General features: G+C 34.2%; 1 protein-coding gene and 1 long non-coding RNA gene across 2 annotated transcripts; one reads left to right on the top strand and one right to left on the bottom strand.

Annotated features, from left to right (window-relative positions):
• Positions 1–1,204: 1,204 nt before the first annotated feature.
• On the bottom strand, positions 1,205–5,467 carry LOC132275124 (uncharacterized). The gene is made up of 7 exons (XM_059776527.1): positions 5,173–5,467; positions 4,826–4,943; positions 4,472–4,560; positions 4,335–4,381; positions 4,143–4,231; positions 3,075–3,208; positions 1,205–2,392 (listed from the first exon to the last, which is right to left on the bottom strand). The coding sequence occupies exons 1-7, from the start codon at positions 5,263–5,265 to the stop codon at positions 1,703–1,705; spliced, it is 1,260 nt and encodes a 419-aa protein (XP_059632510.1). The 5' UTR covers positions 5,266–5,467; the 3' UTR covers positions 1,205–1,702.
• An 8,392-nt stretch (positions 5,468–13,859) lies between these two features.
• On the top strand, positions 13,860–15,037 carry LOC132275123 (uncharacterized). Its single transcript, XR_009470585.1, has 2 exons — positions 13,860–14,155; positions 14,701–15,037. It is a non-coding gene; the product is annotated as an uncharacterized LOC132275123 (long non-coding RNA).
• The last annotated feature ends 2,651 nt before the right edge of the window (positions 15,038–17,688 follow it).

Genomic DNA, 17,688 nt, shown 5'->3' with positions numbered 1-17,688 from the left:
CATCATTATTTATCTTTTTAAAAAATTTTACACTTTATAATTATATATTTAAATTAAAAATGACAATTTGTTAATTTTAAAAGGGGACAATGCATTAATTACATGTTCCTTTAAAAAGTTATAAAACCAAAAATGAACAACTAATAGGAAAATATAGTACTATATTGAACATGTTAACTCCATGAGCGGAAAGATTTGAATCTTCTACCATCCACTTTCGGAGTAGAAGAAATATAACTAAGCCATATTAGTCTTGGCGATGAGTGAACATTATAATCGTATAGGGAAATGCTTTGAAGGTCGAATACTTTGGCCTATTATGTGTCAAGCTGGTCATTAAAAGCCTGGATGGATTCGGTCTAAGAATTCGGCCTGAATGGCAGAACTCAGCAGTTTTAAATCAGAAATTACACAGCATTGATATGATGGATTTCAGCAATTGTAAGAAAAGGGTAAGGGTACCCTACATTTCTGATCATGAATTGTCCAAAGGGTACCCTACTGGTCTTAAGTTCCTCTTGGACGGGTCCTAATTGTAAAGGAATCTTCCAGTACCACTCAAATCCATAAGTTCAGAAGTGTAAGCATTACAAACCACCACTAAATCTATCACTTCCCCAGTCTCTATGTTCGATCCTCTCAACATCTCGGAAAAGAATATTTGAAATAGACCCTTTAAACCCACAACCAACAAAACACGTACTCCAAATCTTAATCAATAATAGTACCAACACTGTCTTTTGTCCACTTTGAAACTCAAATCATAAACTAGGAAACAAACCAATATCAGAAAGAATTGAATCAAACAATTGCTTCCAAACAAAGTTCATGTCAACGTCAGCCCTAAACACCAGAACAAGCCTTGATCCCTTGACGACACATGGCTACCAAACAAATATTATCATATAATATATATATTAATATATGACTAGCTGTATAGTTTATGTTTTTACATATATAATAACTGTAGTTGTACATATATCTATGTGCGATGTTTAAATTTCCAAGCCTCTCCCACACGTACACACTCTCACTTCCTAAGCTTGGAGAATCTCCATTTTGACTTTCTCAAACAACAATACACGACACATATACTTGCCCTGGCATCGTTGAAAACACCACATACTGAAAGAAAATGGACCGACCAACAAATACAAAAACAAGCTTACAAAATTGAAGTTTTTCAAACTTTGGTCTATTTTTTTATTATTATTATTATTATTATTATTATTATATTATATATATATATATTATATATAGTAAGGTAACAAAGTCCAACCAAGTAGGTCTAATAATCTACCAACCTACCCCAAACTCAAATTTTCACATGAATTAAAAATTACAATATAAGTTAATATTTGATTCAAACAGATACATAGCTTTTTGATGATTTGGTATATGATTTCCAATGCCATGTTCACCGTCTCGACCACGCTATCTTGTTCCCATGCATTGCTATTCCAGTGCTCAAAATCAAACATCTCGCACACTAATTCACATCCCACTTAGCACGTTGTCTCTTCTTTTTTTTCATTTTTTTTTTCTTTCTTCATTTAACGCACCATATTAATTGACTTTGAAAAAAAAAAAGATAATGACACTAATATAAAGAAGGCATTGGGTTTGAGAAATTAAAAGGTCGATTATTAGTAGCAGTGTCACACTATGGTCAATATAGGTAATATTATGTACTGCTGGATGATCAAAACCGTTGAGAGATTGACATGTGGCGGCGCCTCATGAGATGGGGAGAGACGATGGAGATGAGGCCACCGAGCGGGGGTCGCATCTTTGACCTGTAGGTCATCTCATCGTACGGCCATCTGTAGAATTTCAGAAACGGGACGAACGAGTCCCTGGATTTGTCGGCGCTGCTGACGTGGCACTCCCTCTTGAAGAACACCGCCGGAGATCGGAGGAATGAGGGTCTTGGAGTCCTCGGAGGGTTGATGTTTGTGAAGTCCATCTTTTGGGTTTTCTCCGGGAGTGGGGTTGATGGGAAGAAACCTTTTCGCAGGCTGCCGTTGAGGTTGCCACGTGGCGTCCTGGCCACGGGTGATGCGAAGGAGAAGGAACGGGCATTGAGAGGGGAGACGAGGGCGGGGCCCATATTAGATTGGGCGATGCTAGTGGGGCCTACTTTGGATCCTGACGTGTCAGTCAAGGTGAGGTACCAGGGCTTGAGTGAGTCAAAGTGATGCGAGACGGTGAATGAGAAACGAGAGGATGAGCACGACCCAATCTTGGCCGTTGATGGTACTGACGAGGGGTCGAATCGGAGGGATGAGGCTCGTGGATAGGATGTGAAGTCGTTGAACTCCAATGACTCTTCGAAATCCAACGATGATACCACCGTAGTCACCGGTGATAGCTCCACAAATGGCCGAACTCCCTGTAGTATATAATAAATCACATTAAATTATATGATAGTGTTTATGTAATTTTCTTTATTCAGCTGTAATGAAAAAATAAGAACGTAAAAACTTATTTCTACATGTCAATTTAGTTTTTTTTTTTTTTTGAAAAAATTTATAATTTCGTTTATGGGAGGAAGGAAAAATGAAGAATTTTTGTCTCACTAAATTCTCAACTACATAGAGATTTTCACGAATTTATTAAAATTAACTAAAATTTTTAATCCCTAGTTATCTTCTTGCATTCAAAAATAGGAGTCACTTTCAAGTTTTCATAAGAAAAACAAAGAAAAAAATGTGTTATATTCAAACCAAAAGTAGCGGTAAAATGTGCTGGCCTCCTATTATGCTTTAAAAATATTAATGTAAAACACAATTGGATTTTATATGAATGGAAACAAAAAAAATTGGGTACAAGGTCAATTAAATTGACTCAGTTTAATAAAGGATTACTTTAACGGTTGTTTGTGATCTAATCTAGGCATGTGGGCACCAATTCTTTTGATGACTAAAAAGGACATGTGCCCACCAGATCAATCACCGGAAATTGCGGGGTTAAACTATAGAAACGATACCAGAAACGATAGTTGACAAAGGAAAAGTACTAAAACGGGCAAAATTGGACAAAATAAATTGAAATGAATGTACAGTGCAGTCTACCTTCCAAAGATAAGAAAAGAGAGAGGGAGGGTCTATGATAAAAGCCTTGTGTAGGCGGCCTGGGTAGTACTCTGCTGTGATTTTCAGTGTGGCCAGCAATATGTTCATGAAAGCTGATGCTGATCTGAAAAAGCCTGCAATTTCGCGCCATTCATTAATATAGTCAAACACCCCATTATTAATCCATACAATAAAACTTGAATATCACTAGGTCTGTTTTGCCAGACCTTTTTAACAAGGACAAGAGAGAGAATCTTATGAGAGGTTCCACCCACATGAACATGGGAACCATACAAGTCTTAATCCATACTCATATTCAACTTTTTTTCTTTTTTTTTTTTTTTTTTTTTTCTAAATAAAAACTCACACACATAAATTACAGTCGTACTCAAACCCCCTCCCTCTCTAGTACTTGAGAGAGCATGACCAATACATTTGTGCGCAATTGATCAATTTTAGTATTGTTAGTAGTATAACAATGACAAATAATTCAAATTAGAATTATAATTATAGGAATATTGGCAGTAGGAAAAAAAGAAAAGAATTTTCTTTAGGTTACGGAACTCGGATAATGACTGGTTATAGCCCTGCAGCGGTACAAGCCGACCATTTTTACAACCTCAACCACGAGGTCCACCACACGTTGCTGATAAACAGTCAGAACCTTGCCGGCTTTGCAACATATGTATACACATATACATGCGCAATCACGTATATATACACATGCCAAATCACTATCACACTTTATTTATTATGTGTTACTTTAGGTGATTTTCACTATCACACTTTATTTATTTTGTGTTACTTTAGGTGATTACACATTAATTAAGTCGTTAGGAGTGCGAACTTTGGAAATTAAAGCGAGAAATATCAAGCGTGTTGGGGGATTTCAGACCATGTCGGCGGACCCCACCAGAATACAGATGGAATGTGCATTTATTACTACTGCCCAACCAGTTGTGGGGGTGAGGAGTCGAAATGACTAATATACCACTATAAATTCAAATTTTACTTTACAACGTGTACACAAAGGACAATGCAGTCATTATTGGAGAATCAGCAACATACTTGCATCAAAGAGAATCACAAATTGCTCAATGTTTCTGGGCATGCTTTGAATTGCAACCTCCAGTGTAAACACCAGCAAACGATTAAACCTAAAAAAATTTTAAAAAAATATTATCAGTAATCAAAATTATATATATATATATACACACACTCATACTGTCTATCGAACTTGATTTTTCAGAGATGACTCACAGTTTCTGCGAATGGAACTTCTGGTAGTCTTGCTTGATTCGAAAAATCTGTGAGAAATATACAAATTAAACACTGGAGTCATAAGTTTTCCTTTGCTTTTCCCCAGAGAAAGTAGGGAGAAAGTGAGAGAAAATTACCATTACCGGTCTGGATTCTTCGTCGTGACCGGCAACATAAGCTAGGCCTTCGGCGAGCTCGGCGGAGAACTCATCAGCAGTCAAATGCTCTGTACTCAAGACACATGAAAATGAGAGGCATCAGCTTTTCTTCTTTTTAGAAGAATTTAACTTTAATCATTACGATTCTTTGACGGCAAATTCAAAAACAAAAAATTTCCAAGAATAAAACAAAAGCAAAAGATTCCAGTGAAAAGCGAAAAAGAAAACTAAACAAATAATTTTTTTTTTTTTTTGGATCCAAAATTAAAAATCCACAACAGATTCAAAATATGAATTTATGAGAAAAGTAGAAGAAGTAGATTGTGATCTTACCAGTGTCGATACTCTCTCTCCAAGATAGACAAGCACGAAGTTGCTTTGTGGCCTTCTTCACACTATTGCCTTTTGCTTTGAGAAACCGTTCAACACAACCATAGTTGCAGAACTTCTCCTGCAAAGAAGAATCACACGTAATGTACGTATGTATATAACATTATATATATATATATATATATATATATATCTCAAATATCCTGTAGATTACTAGAATCTCAACAACCAAAAGCAAGAATACAGTAACAAAATCTAGATCTGAACAACTCAAATGTATACAGTACATACAGAAACACAAATAAACAGTACTGTGATGCATACACATACATATATATACAAATATATACCTGTTTGAGAGTGAGAGGGGCTTGTTTTCTGAGTAGCTCAAGTACGGCATCAACTCTCTCTTTCTCTTCATAGTTCTGACCTTTCTTTCCCATTCTCAAGACTCCGACAAACAAAGACACTGTGTATGGTGTAAATGCAATGTAATCTATCAAGGAAACACAGAGATACCAGACTTCTTCTTCACGCAACCATTTTAAAACTTGCTTTGCAATTACACGCAGTAGAGAGAGAAAGTGATTTAGATTTAGATTTAGATTTAGAGAGAGAGAGAGTGTGTGTGTGTGTGTGTGTGTGTGTGTGTGTGGATGAGAGTGGAAGTGTGTTGGAAGACTGGGAGATTAGAGCCCGTATTTATAGCGGTGACGGAAGCCGTTATGTTACCAGCTCACTCTCGAGTCCATGTCAATGAGTCATGACGGCCCGAAAGTGATTCGTAACGGAAAATGTTGGGCCCATTATTATTACTTTCCGTTTTTGCCCTTACCCTTTATTACTACATGCTATGAATCATTACAACTTTTTCTAGGCTCACACACTTTAGCCAAGAAAACAGTAGTAGTAATTTCTTCGAAAATAAATTTCGAAGTAACTAGCATAACACCTAGTTTCGTATCGAGCATATAATTGTTTCATTTCTTTTATTAAAAATATTAAGTCCAGTCCAAGTTTACAAAATTAATTATTAAATCGTATATAAAAATGACATCCTTTTCTTAATTAACTACATGAATTATCTGCTATTTGGCCTCGATTTTATTAAAATTTAAGACACGAATTTAACCTTTTGAACCATAGAACCATGCACAAATGCACAATACATAAAACAAGCATTCTCAATCATTACTTAACAATACATAAAACAAGCATTCTCAAAAGTATGAAATACCATTAAAAAAAATATCGAACACATTCACGAGTATTCAAAAGATATCAATATCGGACAGGTCACGAATATCCGTAATTCTAAAAATAAAAGGCGTCCTTGCAGTGTGGTTTCCTTGTGTATGAATATGAACAATGGGAAAGTGTGAGTTTGAGATTGTAGTTCATTTATAGGATGTTACTATTAAAAGTGATAGAAGGAGTCGGTTGTTTAAATTAATTATTAAATCGAATTATTTGCTATTTAACCTTGATTTTATCAAAATTCAAGAGAGGTACTTAACCTTTTAAACCAGAGTACAATGCACAATACATAAAACAAGCATTCTCAAGAATATTAAATTTGATTAAAAAAATATCAAACATATTCACGAATATTCAAAAAATATCAGTATTGGACAGGTCAAGAATATCCGTAATTCTGAAAATAAAAGGCGTCCTTGCAGTAGGTCTTCCAAATGTATGAATATGAACAGTGGGAAAGTAAGAGTTTGAGGTTGTAGTTCATTTATAGGATGTTACTATTAAAAGTGATGGAAGGAGTTGGTTGATTAAATTGGAGGGTACAGAGTAATGATGATGTAGAGAAAATGAGACTACAGTGAGTCCTGTGATATATGGGAATGTGTCCAAGAGAATTGAACCCGTGAACGGATTTTGTGGGATTTATAAACCTAAAATTATTAATGCTGCTGCTGTTCTTCTTCTATTCACAATATGTACTTTGACAGAATATAATGGGCCTTTTACCTAAGAGTTGGGTACATTTCCCATACACTTTTATTTCTCTTCCATGTCAATACAAACACTCTTCGTGTTGTTTACTTCATGTTCTTTAGCTTGCTTTGTGTCCTACAACACTATTTTATTGCGCCAAAAAAAAAACACTATTTTATTGGTTACATTTTTTAGCAGGTAAATTACCTCCTCTCCGGTCAATTGAGTGTGTAATATACCGATGGTCAATGTTGACTCTTTGTACCATTCTTTAAATTGAAAATATATTTGGTGTGCCGGTACACTATCAGAGCCGTTCATTTTTACGCGTGTTATGCACCGATAGTTTTGATGTGCCCAAGAAACTGAACACACCGGCTACCTATTCTTTCAAACTGGTGTGAAAATATTGCTCACACTATCTACTTGGACAGAATATGATGGGCCTTTTACCCAAGAGTTGGGTACATTTCCCATGCACTTTTATTTCTCTTCCATGTGAGAAAACACTTTTCCTGTTGTTTACTACATGTTCTTTTTAGCTTGCATTGTGTCCTTATAACACTATTTTATTGGCTACATTTTTTTAGTGAGGTAAATTACCTCCTCAATCTCTAGTCAATTGTGTGTAAATATAACAACCCATGTTTTGAATTTCACTAATGGTCAATGTTGACTCGATTAACAAATGTCTTTTAAATTGGTGTACCAATAGGAGAATATATATATTCGGTGTGTCTGTACGTGCTGTACACAAACGATTCTAATGTGTCTGGTGCACCGAATACTCCAAGTATTTACTCTTTTAAATTGGTGTGAAAACATTTTATCCAATTTATATTGTTAATTTCATTTATGATTAAAGACAGTTTACGTTGTGGTAAGTTTCTTAACCTACATTTATGCCTTTCAAATTCATCTGAAAAACACTTTGTCCAATACAAAAGACGATCACAAACTAATGAAAATTAGACGATGAAACTGCTGTGTGTTGAGGGTATAATTGTCTTTTCCAAATGATATTGATGATAAAGACCTTTATTCAATGAGGGAACCACCCATGCACTTTATATAACTAATTTTTATTATTTGTATAAAGTGATTGTTTTTAAAAATAAATATGTATTTTTATATTAAAAATCTAATTTTAATTCGGAATTTGATTTTAACTTTAAAATAATAATAATAATAATTTGGTCTCAAAGTGTTGCCATTCTAGATCTTTGGTTTGGTTTTGTTTTGGATATAAATCTTGCCTATCTTCAAGTGCCACAATTTTTTTTAATTTTTAATATTTTTCAAAAGGGCCACAAATTAAAACAACTATAAAAATTAAAAATCAATCGTTATGGCCTATTTAATGTTTTTCTTTCTTCTTATTTTTAATATATATTATTGAACATGCAAAGACTTCGAGGTTGACGGACAACATTTATATAAAAAATCACATAGTTCCATAAGTCAAAACCTTGATAATTGTCGTCCCCATTATCAATAAAAACACAGTGGCGAGTCCGTCCTCATTACGGCGGAGACCCCATTCATTTTTACACCTTTGCAAAGACCACAATGCCCCAAAAACATTCTACATTTCTAAACCTCTTTCTTTTCTTTTTTTTCTTTTTAATATTCATATTGCAACGGTAATATGAAATAGACAAAAGAGTTTGTGATCAGCATTTCTTCAATTTTTAAAAAAGGTTAAAGTCAAAATCAACCCCCACAAAAGCATATCGAATGTGAATCACAATTTTTTTTTTTTTTTTTGCCCTTAAAGAAAAAAAGAAACTACAGTGCTTTATATGATTACATAAACAACCTGTCATTTCAGGCATGTGTCTTGTAAAATAGAAGTCTCCAAATAAATCATAAGAAAAAGTGTCCTTGATGCCACATGCGTGTCTTGAGTGATAGCGAAAACTGAAATCTGGCCATCAGACAATCAACTAGTAAAATTTTCCCACCAAAATGTGATCAACATTCGGAATTTGTATAAATGTCGTTTAAGAAGTGAAAATTTTAAATATTGAAGTTTTTAACTAATAATTTATCCTATTTTAAGTAGCGTTTATTGTTTACAGTAATCAAACGCACTTAATTAGATAAACGTTGAATTGAGTTATCAAACAGCATCATATTCTCTGCTCATTAAAAAATTCTGATTTCGTATAAAGTATTCAGAATATTAAAAAAAAAATTCCAACATCCAATCTAAAAACAATTACTTTCTCTTAGAACAGCTGAGTTGCGATGACAACGATAAGCTCATCTCTTCTCTAATGTTAAAAAAAATGATTAAATTCACAGACCAAGGGAAGTGAGAAAAGATGATCACAAAAAAAAAAAAAAAAAAAAAAAAAAAAAAAAAAAAAAAGAAAAGTTCTCGTCGCCTAACCCTTATAAAAGTAATTTTGGGAGTTGGGTTAATGTGGTTAGACATGAGCAAAGCATAGTTTAGTCTGATGAAATTTGACTTCCCAAAGCCAAAATAAGTAAGCTTTATCGTTATAATTAAACTAATAGTAATATGTAAGTAGTGCTTTGTGTAAGATTTGTTTCACTTGCCTCATTCAAATAGGTGATAGATTCTCCCACCCCCCTCTCTCTGTCTCTCTCTCTCTCTCTCTCTCTCTGTCACACACACACACACACACATAGTGCATAGCTTTCTCTCTCTAAGCTAGCTTAATAAACATGTATTTGATTTTTGCCAACTATGTGTCAGATTGGCTGGTTGAGATGGGACGATGACTTTAAGTTACCTACCAAAAGAGACTTTGTGATATGATTCTGTTTCTCTCCCTCTAGATAATGTGTGTGTGTATATATATAATATCATTCCATGTGGCACAAGTGTCCCAAAGATTTTTTCAACCTTGTACCAACCTAAAATTCCTAATCCATACGTTTGATTTTAAATCTATATAGTGCTGCTGCTGCTGCTGCTCAATTACGCACCAACCCCTACCCCTAACCCCACACCCCCACAACATCTAAATATTCCATTATATCATGGTTGAATCATTACATTTCAAATTCAAATCACATAATATTGCTTACCTCTCTGGCTTGTACTCTCTCTCTCTCTCTCTATATATATATAATAGTTAGATACACATGTATCTAGATCCTATTCTATATAGATGATGCGACATGAGAACTAAAAAGGATAATGATAGTAAAGTAGGACCTCTTTGTTTGTGTTTGGCAACTAAACTGAGATAGTACAAGTAAAATCTTGTGTGTACCACTGTAGGGAAACCAGAATTACCCACATATAAATCTGGTTTTCCACTTTCTTGAGACATTTGTGATTTGTGAGCAAGGTATTGAATTTTGTCTTTCAAATTTAAATTTAAATTTAAATTCAATGTTGAAATGCAGACTTGAAAAAAAAAAAAAAAAAAAAAATTGATAAGTAAAATGTAGACTTGCAAAATTTATATGGAATGAAGTAATTAAAAATGATTTTTAAAAATTAAATCTAGAAGAAGACATTATATATAATAGAAAAAAAAAAAAAAAATTAAAATTATGTTGCCGACTTCGTCCGATATGAAATAAAGGCAAAGATACCGGTTCTACAAAGTAAATTGCATGCACATAGCAGGGGCACCTTTTTATTATGTTTAGTTGTTTAAGAAAGAATAAAATATCTAACAACATGCTTTGTTTCCTTCTTATGTTCTCTCTGAACTCTGGACTAGTAGTAGTAGCTATGTGAAGCACAAAGGGGTCTAGCCACCTGTAACAAAACCTCATAAGGTCCTAAAGCTACCTACAAAGTTTTTTAACTCTTGAAAACAAGTTTTGTTTTCTAGAAACTTCTTCCCATTTTAGGATTAAATTTCTCTGATAATGGATGAGCAGAGACTTAAAATTTTTAACTTTACAACTGTAATGTATAATATTATATCTCACTTTAATAGTTACTTAATATAAATTCAATGATTTTTTTTTTATTTTTTTATTTTTTAAGTTCAAGCAAGCGCGCACACACTCACAATATTGTTCTCAACTGGGTCGAATTTTTTTTATTCCTCCTTTAAAAATGAGATATCATACCATCTAAACCAATGTCTACCGGTACTCCAATGATATATTAAGGTGTCTGAGTAATGAAAAGTAGAAATTAAACGGACATATGAATGTGAATCAAATATTTGTAAAGCTATTGAAGTTCTGTTATCCGCCAATTGCTATCAAATATAAAGTAACAACCATCCAAGAGTAATTGTGATTCAGAAAAAAGTTATAGGCAATTGAGAATATAACATTCGAGTGCTTTCGAGTAATCATAATGGAATTTGAATGAAAACCTAAGGAGTCTTTTTAAAAAAAAATAAAATAAAATTCTTTAACACCCTTTTTGGGTGTAAAGTAGTAGTGCAAATTGTTGTAACAGACATAAGTAATAGCCCTTTCGTGAGGCAATGAATGGTGTGATTAGACTTAAAATAGTGCAAAATGTTGCAACAGTCACAAGCAATAACGTTTTCATGAGGCAATGAATAGTGTGATTAGACTTAAAATTTGACATAGCCAAGTGATTAGACCCCAACACATTGACAAGAGACTTAACGCACACGGTAGGATATTATTTTTTGGGAGAACTAAATGGGTACTATAGAATTGGATAAAATTTAATTTTGATTTTGAATTAAATTTTTTTCGGATTCAGATTCAAAGTGTTGACTCCATACTTCCAAACCCAATAGAATATTACTATGACAATCTTGTGTGTGGCGACATTGTTTGCGAGTGTGCAGATGACACCAGTAAGTTATCACATTGAACGAGCTAAAGTTGCACAATATGTGCATGGAACAAGTGTTATATGTAAATTCAACACCTTTCTATAACACAACACGTTTTAAAGCCGTACTGGTCATAAACCTATCAGAAATCCGAAATTAAGCCTGCTTAACATGGAGTAATACCAGAATCAGCGACCCCCTAAGAAGTTTTTTGTCTGAGAGAGTCAAAAGCGGACAATACTGTGTCTGGCTAAAGTGAGGGCCGTTATAATTACTTTTAGCGAGATGCCACAGTGTAACACTCATGACAATTATCACAATAAAAATTCAAATTTTCTTCAGCCTATGGTACCTCGTTGCACTAATTTGTGTTTTGCCATTGCTAGTCCTCAACAGCTTCAAATTTTGTCCATGAATGCCAGCAATAAGGGGTTCTTTGCACGTATTTGGAACCTAAAACCAAACCAAATGCAATAAAATCAGCTTTTTGCTATTCTAGTTGGTTAAATTTACATGACCTTTTTTTTTTTTTTTTTTTTTGGCTAATAAATTTAAACTCGATACAATTCGTAACAGAACCTAGTAGTTTTTACGTTGTGGATCAAAAGAATTAAACCCACATAAAATGCCTCATTATGTCCATAAGTTGGACCACATGAGGACGACTTATAGAAATAACGTACTAAAATATAATCTTTTTTGCAAAAGAACTGATGTTCCTCCAAATTTAATGGACTCCACTAGTGACAGCCCACGTACAAAGATTTTACAAAGTCCAAGTATTAGTCTTCTATTCAATGAGCTTAGTGGGCTTCTAAAGAAATGTTGGCCCATGAAAATTCGGTACATAACACAGAGATGGGCCTGATTCAAAACATTTTAGGCCAGCCTTCTGGGGAAATGCCATGCATTAAACAAGAAGGCTATAAATATTCTGATAGCATGGTTGGAATGCTTGCTTTCTAGTCTTAACAACAGTGAATGGTGATGTATGGCCGGTATATTACAAAAATTTAGTCTAGTACACGAGACTCTCGTTTCTCGTAATAACGGGACGTGCCTGAAGAGGGTAGTGCATCTCCGCACAAGGCATAGGTAAGAACAATTAATTTATTTATTTTTATTGGCAAGTATTAGTTCTAGAATATCTGAAAAGGGCGTAAAATATTTTCCGTCAATAATTAATTTGCCTATGTGTCAGCTTCATGTGTCAAATACATTTATAAAGAAAAATTAAGAAAGAACAACCAGGTGTTACATCCATCTGCTTTGACGCTGAAATTGAACCTTCTACTGTGAAACACGGCCATTAATATAAACTTTAAAAAGACTAATAGGCCCCAACACCACCTCTATTTTCTTCTGGAAGTGATGTTGATTTTTTCCAACTTCAATGTTTTGAATCATAGACAGAAAATTATTTCCTATAACATGCCTATTGCTGGAATTAGTCTAATCCAAGGCCGGCACCGTCAGTTAAGGACAACCAAACTAGATACTAATTCTTTAACAGCATTTCTTCCTTAGATTTACTACAAATAATTTCATAAAAGTAGCATATGCTTTAACCAAATATCAAATACTTAAAACCTAATTATCAATGAAAAAAAAACAAAAAAAACAGAAAACAAAATGTTCAATATATAATAATAAGATGACACCATGTAACACGCGGATGAATATATCAATTGATCGCTTTTTCATTCACATTATTTGGTCAATCTATTTTGTTAACTATATAGTGTCATTGCTCTAATTAAATAATTATTAGTGTGTGCAACTTTTTGACCATCCTGGTGCTAAATAATTCCCAAATCCCTGTACTGCCTTTTAGTTGTAATAATAAAAGAAGAAGAAAAACAGTAAAACTAGCTCTGCTGTGCTCCTAGTCCTTCCATTAAGTCTCTTTAATCAATCAAGAATGCTAATTTCCTGTTGCATTTCGATTTTGGGGAAAATTTGTATATTTTCATATGACCGAAAAATCATTAAATGCTTAGCTTAAAAAAGAAAAATAAGAAAAAGATCAGCTGTGCCAACTCATGGTCTCTTCTAAAAATGAGTGAAATTTCATAGTCAACAAACTACTAAAATGCGTAGAAACTGTAGCCATACAATTGGACGAATGGGAAATTAATACTTGTAAAAGACTCCAGAGAGGGATTGTTTTCTTAAGGAATGGCAAGTCAAAAAACTTAGAAAAATAGTGAATAGTGTGTATATATATATATATATATATATATATTAAATACGTGGCTTCAGTTATAAGGGTTGTTCGGGAGGAAAGGGTGTGAAGGGATTTGAGAAGTGTGAAAAGAACTGATGATTGGTAGGATGGCTCCTTCTACTACAAGGGAAAAAGGTGCGACAGAGACAGTGCACCCAACACAAAATATGATATGCATGATTCGCCTGCAACTTCAAGTGAATGTAAATAGAATACTGACCTTAACTTCACCCTTGTCTAAGCAAACCTAGATTTCTCTCTCTTACCTCTTTTCTCTATTTCCTCACCATTCTTTCACCTACCATGAGCCACACCCACTTCTCCAAATGGGGTGGCTGCAATCCTTCTTCACTCCATTGAAGAAGCTTTGGGTTCGGCTGCACTCAGCTCACAAGAAAAGTATGTCCTCTATCACTCAAATAACTCCATTTTCACTACATTCTCATCTCTACATACCAATTTTGCTATCATTAATCGCTCTTCTTTCATCTTCTCCTCCTGTTTTCTTCGCATTGTTTCAACATGAATTTTTTATATGTTCAAAACACATAAGAATATGCAAATCACCAACAGGCCAGTGGCCTGACGGTACCAGGCCCCTACTTTCCAAAGGGAGGTAAGGGGTTCGAATCTCGGTGGAGGCATGTGTGTGTGAGTACCAACTAGGAAAAAAAAAAAAAAAAAAGAATATGCAAATCAATCTTCTTATTGCACAAGCTTTCGCTTCACAGATTTCGAGTCTTTTGAATTGCTTTTCCTGAATATGCATTGTCAAATGACTAACTAGCTCTCTTTGAATGTAAACAACAAATTGGCATGACAGTTTTTCTCTCATTTTCTTTTCTCAGCGCCATTCTTTGTTTTTCAGATAATTTTTGTAGCATTTCTTCCTAATCTATACACCCTAGGTTCAACTAAACTGCATTTTGTTTTTCGTTCCTCAGGCAGAGGGATATACATCCTGTATGAAGATGTCAAGTCCTGCCCCTACGAAGATGTGCACGTGCTATGGTCGATACTAGTTGAGTCACATCCGGCTGCTCTTCCGTCACCAAAATGAAGGATCTGTCTTTTCCTGTCACCAAAATGAATGCTCTTACATGTGCACACAGAAACATGGCAGAAAAATGAGAGATTCTCACTCATGTACATAAGTTACGAAAACTGTCTTGCACTGGTATAAGTTTTGTATTTCTTTTTCTTTTTTGTTTCTTTACTTTCTTGTAAGTGTACTCCACCTTAGAATGTGCTTTTAAATTATTGAACTTCTGTTTGGCTCAATCCAGAAAACTCTTTCTTCAATCCCAGCATGTTTACAATCAGATTACAATAATTGGAAGAGCATTTCCTTAGGCTCCATGTGGTTCCTAGAAGGAATAAACTAAATTAAAAACGAGTGGATTAAAATTGGATTACCATTGAAACATTCTCTCTCTTCTATCTTTTCTCAAATAAATAGGAAAAAGAGAAAAAGGACTAGAAGGCTTATGGGTATTTCATTTCTGACTTATTTGTCAGTTTCTTGTTGCTTTGTCAGTTTCTAGCAGTTGAAGTGGCAGTTTGATTCTTCTTTTGCACAACCTTTAGGAGATAACATTGAGGTTGACCTATGAAAACTACAGAATGGATGGGACAACCTACACAATTTGCATGTAATACACACCATCCTTTTTAATAATTATAAACTTCTAAATTCTAAGCAAGCAGCTCAATGAGAATGTATCATGACTGTTCACGAAAGCAGTAAGGAAATCTGTAACACAAGTTTATTAAAAAGGAGATTGTCTCAGGAGTAGACTTTAGAGCATAAATCAACAGATATAACAAAACAATCAGTAAATAGGAAAGAAATAGACATCGATAAAGTAGATTGTAGGCATGGAAATAAAGGTATCATTTCAAAAATTTTGCAGGAGTAGAATTTAGAGCATTAATCAACAGATATAACAAAACAACCAGTAAATAGGAAAGAAATAAGCAAACAAGTCCCCAGGGAAAACCACAATCGCGTGAAATAACAATCCTACTCCACATAACACACAACTCATCTAAAAAAAAGTGAAAAAACTCATCTAAAACCTGATCTAAAAAAAGTGAAAAAAGAAAACATAGAAAAAAGTCTTTAGGACATAAATTTTAGTTATTCATGTGCTTTGACAAACTTGACCTTCTAAGAAGTTTAATGATATGACAAGCGATCGAATGTCGTTATCTATATAACTCAATAACTAATTCTGTAGTTGAATATTAATAATTTATGTAACAGATATGAAAAGTTGAAAACAGATCTTATTTACATCCTTTCTTTCTTCCTTCCTTTATTTCCTTTTCTTTTTCTTTTCTTTTTTTTTTTTTTTTGCTTTTTATTATGAGTCCTTGGCAAAGCCATCTTTAGTATCCGGTTAGGTTGGGTTATTCAAGTTTATGATCTTACAGCATCAGTCCATATAAGTAAGCTGATGCACCTCCATGAAGATTATTCAAATGAACTATTTTAGGAAAAGAGCATAAGCACAACGATGGGGAAATAATTGGCAGTATCAAAACAATTAGACGTAGGAAGAATATCACCAAGTTCAGTGGAACATGCACAATCACAATAATAATTAAAAATAATATTATTTTGATCAATGTATGTAACACCCGAATGATACAGGGCTTTTTGGCCAGTATTTCAGTTTGCCTTGGCGTGTTTACAGCCCATAAGAGGCAGCAAATACAGATGAGAAAAGATATATTATGTGCTTTCCTTACGCGTCCTGTTGCTCTCCAACAGTTATGAGGTCCTTTTAGGTGGCAGTTATACTGGATAGGTTTCATGAGGTTGGGAATTTATGATATCACACCAAATACCAATGAAGTGGCACAATCTGCTACTACATACCACCTTTTTAGCTGAACTTTGAAGGGGATGATTTAAAAATAGTTCTGTTGTCCATAATAGATCAGTACGAATATGCTTTGGGTTTTTCTAATTGTTGAAGATTGTCCTTCAATGTCAACATCTTTTTGATCATTTGTGGATAGGAGCAACCTTGCAAACGTTATTAGACCCTCAAATGCAACGAGTCCCCTAATGACACATTGATCGATATGGATATGTTCCAAGAGGAATTATGAGCTCCAAGTTTCTGATACCACAATACATTGCACCTTTCTTGAACTCTCATTCACAAGCTAAAGGCTCAATCATGTCTGCCGCAGGACCTTTGGATTGTCGGTGCCTTTTTTAAGGTTGTGATAGAGCATTTTGATGTATATAGCTAGTAAATTGTTCTTGGCAAGCATACTACACTCTACGACTTATATATAATGTTAGCGATAGTGTAATACTATACATTAACAATCCTTGTATTGAAAGGTTTTTCCTATTGACGTGTCCAAAATTTACATAACAATCCTAATGAAAATTCCATTGTCTTTTTTCTATGACGTCTCATAAGTACTTATAAAAATCCTAAAAACTTAATCCCTCTAAATTCAATCATGTGATCGTCAAAGGCAATAGAGATTGGTACCAGAACTTCAGTCAGTGAGAATTTTGTCATAAACATAATTAGCATTTAAACAATCGCTTAGAACATAATCTTAACCATGTGTTGCCACAATACTTTGAGATATAATGTCACAAGTTATACCAAGAATTTCAGTTTGCCTTGACGTTTTTAACTTTTTACAGCTCATAAGAGGCAGCAAATACAGATGGGAAAAGATATATTATGTGCCTTCCTAACATATCCTGTTGCTCTCCAAAAGTTATGAGGTCCTTTCAAGTGACAGTTTATACTGGATAGGTTTCATGAGTATGGAATTTTATGATATCATACCACGAATCAACGAAGTGGCACAATCTGCTAGTCCATACCACCTTTTTAGCTGATTTTTGACGGGGATGATTTAGCAATAGTTCCGTTGTCCATAATAGATCAGTA

The sequence above is a fragment of the Cornus florida genome, unplaced genomic scaffold (genome assembly GCF_030987335.1).
Source record: "Cornus florida cultivar Cherokee Brave unplaced genomic scaffold, ASM3098733v1 CherokeeBrave_3.0.0_Hap2_Chr09, whole genome shotgun sequence".
NCBI lineage: Eukaryota > Viridiplantae > Streptophyta > Magnoliopsida > Cornales > Cornaceae > Cornus > Cornus florida.
This window is presented reverse-complemented; position numbering and strand designations above follow the sequence as displayed.

What these genes read in the sequence shown, in the direction of transcription:
- LOC132275124 (XM_059776527.1), bottom strand. Translation starts at nt 5,265, where the DNA reads ATGGGAAAGAAAGGTCAGAACTATGAAGAGAAAGAGAGAGTTGATGCC. An exon ending in AAGAATCCAGACCGGTAATG is followed by an intron (nt 4,382 to 4,471) that starts GTAATTTTCTCT and finishes TATTTCTCACAG; the next exon opens with ATTTTTCGAATCAAGCAAGA. An exon ending in AAGTTCCATTCGCAGAAACT is followed by an intron (nt 4,232 to 4,334) that starts GTGAGTCATCTC and finishes AAATTTTTTTAG; the next exon opens with GTTTAATCGTTTGCTGGTGT.